Raw genomic sequence first — 13,290 nt, forward strand, 5'->3', positions numbered from 1 at the left:
AAAGAACACCATAATAACACAATTTCAGTCATGTAACAATGAAAAGGTGAAATACTGTAAAAGGGGATATTTTCGCACAACTAATTTTTCGTGCATTGCCCGGTAAGAAAAGTTATGCATGTTTTTGATTCCGCGGAATCCAGACAGTAGTTACGGGAATATATGGCAAGCAATAATGTTCGCTTGCTTTTAATTTTGTGCTAGTTTCTGATTGCGCGAAATGTGCGAAAATTTCAACAGTATGACAGTCTCAAAGCATACATGATCTTGGTTGCTACAATGTGCCACCAATTTTTTAATAATCAACAAATTGGGCCAGGCATTATCCACCGATCTTCTGTGCTGGAGTGCATTGCATGCATCATGTTAGAAAATATGACTGCTCAGTCACAATCGATCATCACAAAGCATTCTACCTATCTATGAGTAAATGGGGAATTCACTTCAGGAATGAAGGTCGTATGCAAGTGATCAAAATGTCATCACACTTTTGATATCGAAATACTCCCAAAACATAAACCATTTTTCAAAAGTGTCATACTGCAGCATGAACAAGACAATACATTTCACATCATTACCATAGGAGCCAAAATTACAGCAGCCTTCACCTCTCAACTTTACTCAAAATGTAATATGACATTATAAACACTGATGAATACAAAAAGCACAAATTTGCGGAGTACAGTGTATGTGAGTAAATTGTAAAAACATACATATGTTGCAAGTTGCGCAGCGTATTTTCATATTTTCTTTTTTTCTCTATTTTGATGAAGTAATGTGAACATCAATGAGAGTATGCCACATACGTGAATGACTTCTTATGTCTTCATGAATTTATAGATATTATACACAGTGAAGCAAGGATGCAGACTGCTGTTTTTTCTGGACCATAAGCATTTTCACTGACTCTTCATCTGTGTACGAATGAAGTGATTACTCTGAGGAGCACTTTGCAGGGTGCAGAAAATTCCATCTTTCATGCAACCTTGTATCACTTTGATCAGTGAACTGTGGTGGAAGGAGGAAATCAAAAAACAAAACAAAAACAGAACAATAATAATTTCTTTACATGTATATTGAGCTTGCCTTGTCAGTGTTGTCAGAGTGGTAAATTATCCCAACTCCTGCTGATTGTAGTAAATGGTGTCCTCTCCAGATGATGCAAGCCAAGGACCAGACTGGTGCTGCCCTGGACGATGCCCAGAGGGCGTATGATGCTGCCCTCATGGCCAAGCAGGAGGCCGAGGGAGGCCAGACCGACCTCAAGGACCTCATCAACAACATCACATACTTCCTGGGGCGGGCCAGGGCGGAGCCCGACAGCGTTCGTCTCCTTGTCAACCAGACACTCAACACCAAGATATCCCTCTCTCCTGAGGAAATTGCAAGTGAGTGGTGTTTAAGTTGGCTACCGGCAGTAAGATATGATATCAACTTTAAAATTTGCCATTTCCCTGATTGTACATGAGACAGTACATGACCATGTAATAATGATAATGATAATGATAATGATAATGGTAATGATGATGATAATACTACCACTACTACTACTACTACTACTACTACTACTACTACTACTACTACTACTACTACTACTACTACTACTACTACTACTACTAGTATTAATAATTATTAATGATAATAACAATACATGAATAAATAAATAATGCTTCAGCTGTTTATGATATCATCTGTTTTGATGTCAATGTTATCTGGGGCATAGTATTTTAAATAGGGCCTTTTTTTTTATAAACACCAACAACCATATGAGGCACCTTGCAAAATGAAGTAGCAGAAGTGAGATATGACATCATCTTTCAAATTTGAATTTCACTGATTCTGACTGATGGCGACTCCATGCAAAATGAACTATCTCTTCCATATCCTCACAAGAGAATACTAGAATGCATTCTGCCCTCATTTAGACGTGTGAATGATTTCAGCCCTGTATCCTTACCTGCTAAGTTGAATTCCAAAAACCTGACATCCTACACAATTTGCCTGCTAATTTTGAAATCACAGGTATGGCTTTACAGTGCTTCTCGAATAACTTTAAACCAACTGTTGGCTCTCATGTGTCTGAAATGCTGTAAATGTTAATGGCAGGTTGAAAAAAAAGGCAACTGATTGGTGCTAACATTATCAAGTATATGGTCGTAGAGAAAAAGAAAAGAGTATCAAGACTCAGTAGAATTGTTAATTTGACATGATTCCTGGTCAAAAATCATCTTTTTTTATTAACCTTTCATGACTGTCAGATTGTGTGTGAAATGTCTAACCTTTCTCAGAGCACAAGAACAATAGCAAAATGATCTGCAAAAAAGACATTCCTTCTGCCAATCAAATGACAATAGTTGAAGTCCATGACTGTGTGTTTTTTTCTTGTTGTCTTTATTTTTATTCCTCAAGAGGATGGACCTTACATGTGTCCTAAAAGCTTTTCTCATCTCCACAAGGTCTCCTTGGTGTTTTTGTTATTTATCAAAGTCATATGATGATCGTTATCACTTGCTGTCTCTTCAGACCTGTCTCGACAAATTGAGGAGATCATCAGAACTTTGCTGAACATTGACGAGATCATCAATGCTACGCGTGATGACCTACAAAGGGTCAACGACCTCAAGGACCGAGCTGACCGGGCCAGGTAAGACTAGATGAAGGTGTGACTACCTACCCTCTGATAGGCAGACATCTGTTTTCAATAGGAAAGATAACAGCGTAATGAATATTGAAGTTGTCAATTTGGGGGATGTCTAGTGAATCAAAAATGCTTTTAATTTTTCAAAGGAGATTATGCAAATAGAAATGTGCCTAACTTTATCACTCTTTGGATAGAATCTTATGGGCATTTTGGATATGCATTGATATCTTGTAAGGTTTATTTATTTTTTATATCATTATTGTTTATTATTATTATCATTATCATTATTATTTTTATTATTATTATTATTATTATTATTATTATTATTATTATTATTATTATCATTATTATTATTATTATTATTATTATCATTATTATTATTATTATTATTATTATTATTATTATTATTATTATCATTATTATTATTATTATTATTATTATTATTATTATTATTATTATTATTATTATTGTTATTATCATTATTATTATTATTATTATTATTATTATTATTATTATTATTATTATTATTATTATTGTTATTATTATCATTATTATTGTTATTATTATTATTATTGTTATTATTATTATTTGTCTTGCTGCAGGGCATTTGCTGAATCAGTGCTAGATTCGGCAGAAAGTGTGTCCAGAGCCCTACAACAAGCCGAGGATGCCCAGGACACTGCTGGTCAGGCCATTGATGCGGCCAAGCAGGACATCAGAGAGGCAGATGAGGCTTTGGTGCAGGTAAGTCACTTTTATCACATGCATGGTGAGAAAGGCCACTTGCTCAGTGATTAAGTTTGATTCAACATGGCTGACATTACTGTAGTCATTTAATATGAAGGCGATGATCAGCTTTGCAAGTGTACAGTGACATGCAGACAAAATATAGAATGGCCTAGCTGTAAAAATGACCATTTTTTCAGCCTTTTTTCCAAGACTTTTTTTCCATTTGTGCATCAGCTTATTTTTCTATTTTGACATACGCAGTACTGTACATGAAGGGCCCACATTCTACAAAAGCTTTGTCTTTTTAGTGGGTCCCTCCATTTTTTGAAGTTTGCGCAGTGTTGTTTCGTCTTTATCACTTCAATTCTCATGACAACGTATTATTACTACAAGGTTCCACAATTATATTCTTCTCAGTTTACTTTGTTTTGCCTATGCAACCTTATTCTCTGTTACCAAAGAAAGTGAAATATATATGTTATTTTTGAAAAATTAGATAAAATTTGAATTGAATTGAATGAATTGAAAATTGTTAATCTTATGCTAGTCACAATGTTGTGGATAACTTAGTGAAGAAAAGCAACATTTTTTTTTTTCATCCTGTGACATATGACTTGAGTGTATTATTAATGTCTGTGTTGGATGTGATGTGTGAATTGAATTGAAATTGTTATTGATAAGAAGCGGAGTGTCTTTGTACTGTCTTCCTGTAAAGAGAAGAGCAGCTTTGTTTACATTTCACATGTGGAAGTGGATGATCACCACAAGTTATATAAAAAAATCTTCCCTCTGGGCTAAGTGGGTTAATGTTCATGTTGTTAGAGTTGAGATGAATACCTCCAAGGCCGTGTTTTCTGTGGAGCAAAGCAACAAATTACTTTTCAGTAGATGCACCAGCATAGAAGTCTGCCTTATGGTGTATTTTTCCAAGTAAGAAAAGAGTGCGTGAAGAAAAAATAGAAAGTGGACTCCACATCATTCTAATGTATAGCAGTGCACTGTCATTATAAAGGACACTGTTATAACAAAATTCTTGTTACAACCAAGTTAGAATTCAAGTCCGCAGGTTATTATCCATATATCTTTTTCACGCTTCATTTGTTTGGTTAAAACAAAATTTTGGTATGATGGAAGAAAATTGCCAGTTCCAAGGACTTTGTTATTAATCCAGGGCTGTACATTAACCCATTTTTTCAACTGATCCGACTTGTCTGTAGGACCAGTAGGTACCAATTTTTCCATGTTTTACTGGTAAATTCCTGAAAAAGTTACTTGTCTGACAGTGATTTTTACTGGTTAGGGACAGTCAGACCAGTGCCAGTGTGCAGCATTGATTAACGGTTGTCAACTGTATTCCCCTGTTCAGATCGAGTCTGAGGCAGATGACGCCATGGAGAAGTCGGAGAGCGCCCTCAACAAGATTGAGGACATGAGGCGGCAGCTTGGTGATGTGCAGATTAAGGTCACAGGCAACAGGGACAAGGTTCGGGAAGCCGTAAACTTGGCCCAGATGGCTGAACAACAGGCCCAGGAAGCTGCTCAGGTGAGAATTAAGGCTCCCATAAAACCTTCTAGCAGGGAATAAAAAGAGAACAAATTTGAATTACTCAACTTCAAATCTCCAACATGCATCACTTTAATGAAGGCAATAGTGTAACAGACTTTAGATAAAGGGAAGGGATGTCATGAGGCATGGTAAGAGCAAATAATAGTTCATTATCACGTGTATGATATCAACTTAAACATATATAAGAAGTGGACCTATGGATGAAGATAAAGATGTTTTACAGATGACAGTCTGCTGCCCTCTGTAGTCTCATACATCAAAACCTGCTTGCCATAACAAGGGAAACATGGCCTCTATGGACAGGTTAACAGCCAAATTGGTTACATTATATTTTATGTATCAAGAAATACCATGTGCATGTGTTCCTTTGCACATATGAAAGTATTTAGGATGCTTGTAAATATCACAGAATTGGGCAAGTTAAAAAAATGTAGTGGGTGCATCTGTTTGCTTCAATCTCAGTGAGCAGTTCAAGGGCTGCGCAGGTAGAACAAAAGACCATTATGTGAGATACAGAAAGTTTAGTTGAAATTATACCAACCAATTATTATGTTGACCGACAGATTAGAACCCACTGTCTGTGGCCACTGTTTACTGTGAAATAGTGCCCTCTGGAGATAGATTCGGTGGCCGCTGGCCATTTTATACTGGGGAAATTTAGACGCAATGTCTGCAACACATATTCCTCGTAAGGAAGTGTGTAGTGCATGGCAGCGACATAATGTATATCTGCATGACAGTGACATAGTGTAGGATTTGTACACGGTGTTTGTTTATTATGTATCATGAAATTTACGTATCTAATTTCTGTAAAATATGTATACATGTATGTTTCTGTGCGAAATGGAAAACATAAATGAATGAATGAAAATTGAATGAATGAGTGGTATGGCCACGTAAAGCATCCTCTTTCCTGTCTGGCTGCTGTGAAATGCAGAACGTGGACGCCACAGAGGAGGAATTCAACCAGACGGCTGAGCTGGTCAAGCTGAAGGTCGCCGAGGTAGATGGTGCTCGGGACAGGGCCGCCACACTTCGTGACCAGGTGGCTGAATTGGAGCGGCAGATTACGAGGGATGTCAATGAACTTGAGGGTAAGATTGCTTAACTGCACATATCAATAGTCTGTCTATGCAAGGAAGCCGCTTCTGCATTTGCAAAATAATGCCCCTTTTAAGACATACATAAATGTTTGAAAACGTCAAGTATATAGTTGTATGAGCACATTTACATAGAAAAACAAGTCAAGCATGCGAAGCTGAGACAAATTAAAGAATGACTCTCAGTCTGCTGCCCAAGTAGTCCCATCAAACTCTAACCACAGAAGTTCCAAGCATTCAGTAAATATTTTCAAGCAATGATTTGTGTCGCAGAGGGACTTCTCATTTATGCAGGAGAACTGTACAAATGTTAGTTGCCAGTTAGCTGCTTGGAATCGTTTAGATGACTCCCGTTTGTACACCTGTGCCATGGATGATTAATGGAGACATCTCTGTTTTTTTTTGTTTTTTTTCTTCTCAGTATTCCATATTGAACTGCTCTCTGTTTCTTTAACTCTGTAAAACTAGTCTCTGCTGATCCAGTGACCAAAATAACAATATGATTTTTGCTTGGTACATTGTATATGCCACAAAGAAACCACTCTTTACCAGAGATGTGTGGTAATTTTCCAGGCAAGAAACTGGATTGGTCATGGACATGGGTGCATGATGCCAGTGGTATCTTTGTAGTACAGTACATTCCTGCTATAACAATTCCTCGGGACCAGCGGTTCTTGTCATGATATTGATTTATTATTATTTTTGTTGTTGTTATTTCCAAACAGTAAAGTATGCAAAGATATTTAGACGATAACTTTTGGACCTGAATTTATACTTCGTTGTAATAAGAATTTTATGATAAACATGTTAATTATATTGGGAGTACACTGTATAGAAAAAAATGTAGTAAATTTTGAGTTGTAATTTTTCTTGACATAGATAATTCATATATAGGAGGATATATTGTACCATATTTTGCTGATGACGTTTGTCTCAGAGATTCTCAAAAAATGAGGGAGGATGAATACGGATGAATATCTAAAGGAAAAGTCTGTGAAAAGATGCATTCATTCTGTCTAGAGGGGGAGGGGAGGGGATATACAGATTCTTTTGAGTTCAATTCAGTTCAATAGTTTGTTTATTTCCATCATCAAACAAAGAAAAGAAAAAGAAATAGAGAAAACATGATTCAAAGCGGTGCAAGTTCTCGATTTGTCTTTCATTCATCTGATAAGAACAGTTTTTTTTTTGTGGAATACAATATAAAGTATATGCACAAATGATGTCATTTTTAAAAAAAAAGAGAAACAGTGCACACTTTGTCTTGGTTACAAAAACAAGTGAGTAATCAGAACGACGGAAAACAGTGTTCCACTATCCAGTAGCCAAGCTTGTAAGACGTGGAACACTGGAAACAAAAATGCTTGGCGTCCTCTTCCGTTCCTTTGCAGAATTATATTTCTGCACCCTGACCTGAAGGAAATTTCTCATATTTTGAGACCATATCTTTTTGTTAAATGTATGATATGTTTCTTTCTTCACTCTACAGGTCTGCAAAACACATTCAACACCAACGGCGTTACGCTGCAGAATCTGACGGGCGAAATCAATGCACTGAATATGAAAATGATGCAGATTTTAGAAGATATACAAACCAAGGCTGTAGAGTACAGGACCTGTAAAGAACAGCCAGTTGCAGCTCCTTAATTAGATTTGCTCAAGAGGAATTTCCAGGTACCTTAGCAACAATCTCCACTAGAAAAGAGAGAGAGAAAGAAAAATGATAAAGAACAGAAGGATTGTCTGAAACAATTGGGGTAGGTATTGTTTATAGTCACCAGAAATGTCTATGTAGATAGCGTATCTGTGAAAATCAATTTTACAAACGGGGGGTCTCTCAACGTGGACTTGAAATCTGACATGACACGACATACTTAACAGTATGCATCTGTCATCAGACATTACTCTTCAGGGGATTTTTTCAAGTGGCTTTTAAGATTTAAAGAGTGTGAGGAACGATCAAGGAGCTGCATTCGGTTACTCTTTAAAGCACACGTTCAGAGATGATGATGTGTATGGATGTTGGGATACCACCCAGTTCAACTCAATCTTTCAGAAGCTTTTAAAGTTGTTCTCACAATAGTCTGCTACTTTGTGTATTCCATGGTGCTTCACTCTTTAAGACATGCTTTAAGATAAGCATTCGGCTTTCAGCTGCCTAGTGAAAAGCTTCGTCCATCGGTTTTGTATTGAGGGCAGGTCCGTGGCACATATTTAAGTGTGCTATGCATTGCAGCTTGGTGCCTTTACCTTCCACAGACAACGTACTCATCATGTCTTATGGCAAGAGGCTAAGTTGTACAGTTTGCACTATTTTATACAAGACTTTGTATTTTTATATCAATCTGGCACTTCGCCATATTTGAATGTGATACAGCCTTACATGGTTAAGATTGTTGGCTGCTCTTTCAGCTGTATAGGAATTCATGAAGCTTGGAACAACAATTTTTAAGGCTGTAAATTATTTCATGATGGTGCTGACTTCATAAGATTATATGCTTTTTTTTCTTCAATATGAAAAACTTTTTTCTTTTCATAAACAAGTGTTTTTTCACACAACTCAGTGTGTCATGCACTGCAGAGATATTTAAGACTATTTAAAGCACATTCATTGCAAAGATGGTAATGATTATATGTTTGCTTCTTATGCTTGAGTTGAGATCAAATACTTGTTGATGACTTCCCCCGAGTATTATGTTCAGTTATTTGAAAATTAAGATGCATATTGAGCCAGACTACATAGAATCTGAGTCAAGCAGTTTTGTTTGATGGTTGTTAATTACTAGTACAGTTTTCTTGAAGTAGAAACCCACAAGTATTATATTAATGTTCTAATTTACTTCATCAAGCAGTTTAATAGTGTCCATGCATATCATAAATGAATGTTGCACTGCTATGTATACAATTTGACAAAATTTATTTAATCTGTAGGTAAATGCTACATTCATTTGTCCATTTTTTTTGTGTATAGCTCTGTTTAATCCTCTTAGGAACACAATGACATCATGTTCAAAAAAGCCAGATGACTCTATTTGTACTTTTATGTATTATTTGGTATGAATATGATTGGGTGCTTCATAAGTTTTAATGTAGCTTTTGTTTACTTACTTGTTTATATTTGTGTTTTCTATTTATGTTTGAATTTAGCATGTAGGTTATCGATTTGACAGGTATTTTCTAGATGTCTCTTCCTGTGGTTTCCCATATACACCACAGAATGCAAAGACACACTCACAGATTTATATGAACAAGATTAAAGTGAGCTCAAGTCAAAGAGGAGGAAAAAATAAACTCATTTTGCAAATCATATGATGCTCTAGTATTCAGGTGATGCTTCTTGAACCAAACTCCATAGATACATTGCTTCTCATGTGATAACTTTCAGTACAGCATCCTATTTCTTATCTGTTTGAGATATATATTAAAAAAAAACCACGTCATTGACGTCCTTGAAATATATCTATTTATACAATAATATTTGTACTGGTGGGTATGTACATTGTAATGTTGACCACACCCCAGTAGTGCACAGTTTGTGCTTTGAAAAGGAAAACACACAGTGCAGCTCGCATTGTGTGTGATCAGATCATTTCAAATATACTGTGCTGCCACATTTGGCAAAGCTATTATGTCCAGTGAACACTTACAAACACTGTCCCAATGATTTTATTTATATATACCTGAGTTAATGAGGATATATACCATCATTTTAGTCGAAGGGATCATGTGTCTGCCATCCGTTACAATGGCAGAAATCTAGTCTGGGCTTTCATGTCTACATGTGGCAATTGTTCTATCTTGTCACCATTTTTTCTATATTCACTATGCAAAACTATATAACATAGCACTGTTTTTAACCCGTTTAACATGTGTACGTGGCGTATATTTTAATAAAAACAGTCCCCTCTTGTGTAAATAATATCTACCCCTTGTCAAGTGTGGATTTGTTCAACAATCCTTTTTGTTTTGATTGTATATATATCTATAGTGAAAACTTTGAGCAAAGAAAATGGGTTTCATCGGGATTCGACCCCGAGACCTCCGGATTACTAGACTGATGCTCTACGGACTGAGCTATTGAAAGCCCTAGTGCTGTCGTCCCAGAACCCTTAATTCTCTTTGCTCGTGTGGTCAGAAGCTATAATGTGTGTATGTGTGCCACACACACATTAACCTGACATAAACCCAAAGGATGTAAATCAACTTTGGGATAGTTGTCAATGTGAGGGATTGCCGAAGCAATCCAGCCTTTTTCAATTTTTGTAATATATATTGAAACAAAGAAAGGGAAAACTGACCAGAAACAAATGATATACTGTATAATTGTATTGAAAACTTTGAACGTAGTGAATAGCAAATGTGTCTGGTATGAGATATCTATCTTTATATATATATTTATGATATATATATATATATATATATATATATATATATATATATATACAGTATATATATATATATATATATAATATATGTATATTATATACACAATGTATATATATATACTAGATATGAGAAAGGAAGGAGAGATCAGTATGTAGCTTTTGACATCATTATTCCTCTTACTGTTCCTCCATTTTGGAATATATATATATATATATATATATATATATATACACACTCAGCAAAAAAAAAGAAAGTAAACGCTTTTTCCAATTAATATTTTCCATAGAAGATCTGATGATAACCATTGTGTTATATATCATATTAAAGATTATTTGATTGGCTATCGAGCCAGTAGGTCTATACAAAGGGAAACTTTACGCATGAGTAAACACATTCATTTTTGTCCTCCAAGGCAGAAAAGTAAAATTGCAAAAACTGACATATTGAAATTCACTTGCAAATGCCCTCCAAGATAGGAATAGTAACAAAATACCAATTTCACGCAATGAGAGACATGAATGAAATAGCAGAAATACGTTTCCATTCCCTCGTTTCTCTTTATATTCTAAAACGAAAGTATAGTGGGGAAACTAAAGGTGGAACATAAGAATTTTCTATCAATTCAAGCTTTAAATGATATAGGGAGTAAGCTGCAAAGGTGATAAAATCGACAGAATTTCTTCTTTTCACCTGTTACTTAAGGAATTTAAGAATGCATGAAACAAATTTTGGAACCAAATATTATTTCAAATTTTCTTAATTTGGAATAACGCTTCAAATTTAAACTTTGTTGCCATTACTTTTTCTCTTATGTCTTTTGACTATGGATTTGACAGAAGATTCTTCAATTTCTTCCATCATTTTTTGTCTTTCTTTATCTTTGGAGGGTTACAGAGACATTGTAGAGATCATCGGTTGAGTTTTGCAAATTGATTTGCATTCTTATTGTGTTGAATTTGTCTTGTTTTCATTGTTATATGGAACAGCATACACGTTTGAATAACAACTTGTCCATTTTTACAATTTCTACATTTTTGACTGGGAAGAGAAAAACGGATGTGTTCACTCATGCGTAAAGTTTCCCTTTTTATTGACCTACTGGGTTTATAGCCAATTAAATTACCTTTAATATGATATATAAAACACCATTATTAGCCAAATAATCCATGAGAAAGATGAACTTGAAAAAGTATTTACTTTCTTTTTTTGCTGAGTGTATACACATATATACACTCAGAGGGGCCCACTCAGAGGGGCCCACATTCTACAAGCTAGAGGGGCCCACATTCTACAAGCTAGAGGGCCCCACATTCTACAAGTTAGAGGGGCCCACATTCTACAAGCTCTGTCTTTTTAGTGGGTCTCTCCATTTTTCGCACTTTAAGCAAAGTTATACATGTACCTTATTTCGATCACTTCTGGTTTTTTTTACTACAATGTATAATTACTATAAGGTCCTCCTCAACTGTTTCATATTCTTTTCGATACATAATGTTTTGTTTACCTTATTCTCTGTTGTCAAAAGAAGTGTAACTTATATGTTTTGTCGAAAAATGAAATAAACTTTGAATTGAATTGAATTGAAAATATATATACACATATGAAGAGTGTAAATGCAAAAAGTGAATAAATAAATAGATAAATAAATTAATTTAAAAAATCAGTCTAGGGCAATTACCCCCTGGCCAATTACCCCAGACCCTTTCAATTCAATTCAATTCAATTCAATTCAATTCAATTCAATTTATTCGGCACAAAATAACTCAAAATGCATCATGTACACAATAAAAACAAAAGCAATGTGTATAAACATACATGCACATATGATGGAAATTGATGCCGGGACCCCTTTGAAGAATCTGGTGCTTGTTGTTGGGGCCCAAAACAAATTATACAAAATACAGTTGCTAAATAGCATATTGTGCAAAAATGAAAATGAGGAAAACACATACACACACACACACAAAATTATTAGCCCTACACTATGCATACACACACACCACATTCTTATCACACACACATGCCGCGCACACCCAACACACTCATTCAGTAGCAATGTCAAGATCAAAGAAGTGAAGAATAGAAGAAATTCGGTAGCAAGTAGTCTACTCAGACATGGATAACAGTTTCCTAAAAGTATGTTGTTTGAATAATGTTCTGAAGCGAGAAAGTGTAGTGCTGGACTTGAGATCTGGACTAATTGAATTCCATTCATTTACACCTGTAAAACGAATTGAATGGGTTCTAACTGTTAAACGGGCTAATGGCATTCTCAGGCTATATCTTTCCCGAGTAGAATAATCATGAAAACACAAATTACATTTAAACATATCATGAAATAAAATTGGGAGAATACCTTTATGATACATGAACATAAACACTAGTATATTAAATCGAACAAGTTCATGAATGGGTAGAATTTTAAACTTGACAAAGATTGGTAAACTTGAACTGCGAGAATTGCTCTTAGAAATCAATCTTATTGCACGCTTTTGTAACATATATAATTTCTCAACATGAGTTTTATATGTCTTTCCCTGACCCTAACCATAATCCTCATCCTGAACCTAGACCTAACCTTAAATCTAATCTTTACTCTAACCCTTATCACTTACATGTACCAGTATATAGCGGGGGGGGGGGGGGTAATTTCCCTGACATTTCATCAATTGCGGTATGGGAGATTGAATCTGATGAAAAATAAAGAAAATTATTACATGAAATATGTACACGTGATGATTTTGATATCTTAAATTTCTTGTATAATAAGTCGTCCGTTGAGAATGATAAGGGCGTTTAGTTGTCACTAAACCCATAGTGTTCAAGACAACTTAACGCCCTTCTCATTCTCAACAGACGAAGTGCAC

At 35.3% G+C, this 13,290-nt stretch overlaps 1 protein-coding gene across 1 annotated transcript in view; it reads left to right on the top strand.

The window, feature by feature from the left end:
• The window catches only part of LOC140229420 (laminin subunit beta-1-like), a 78,808-nt gene extending 68,865 nt beyond the window's left edge, over positions 1-9,943 (top strand). The window contains exons 25-30 of the mRNA XM_072309672.1: positions 1,157-1,388; positions 2,524-2,644; positions 3,244-3,385; positions 4,737-4,913; positions 5,875-6,031; positions 7,527-9,943. Of these exons, the coding sequence (XP_072165773.1) occupies positions 1,157-1,388; positions 2,524-2,644; positions 3,244-3,385; positions 4,737-4,913; positions 5,875-6,031; positions 7,527-7,684 (987 nt within the window). The 3' untranslated portion in view covers positions 7,685-9,943. The remainder of the gene's footprint in view (positions 1-1,156; positions 1,389-2,523; positions 2,645-3,243; positions 3,386-4,736; positions 4,914-5,874; positions 6,032-7,526) is intronic.
• Positions 9,944-13,290: the final 3,347 nt, after the last annotated feature.

This window comes from Diadema setosum, chromosome 6 (genome assembly GCF_964275005.1).
Source record: "Diadema setosum chromosome 6, eeDiaSeto1, whole genome shotgun sequence".
In the NCBI taxonomy this organism is placed as follows: domain Eukaryota; kingdom Metazoa; phylum Echinodermata; class Echinoidea; order Diadematoida; family Diadematidae; genus Diadema; species Diadema setosum.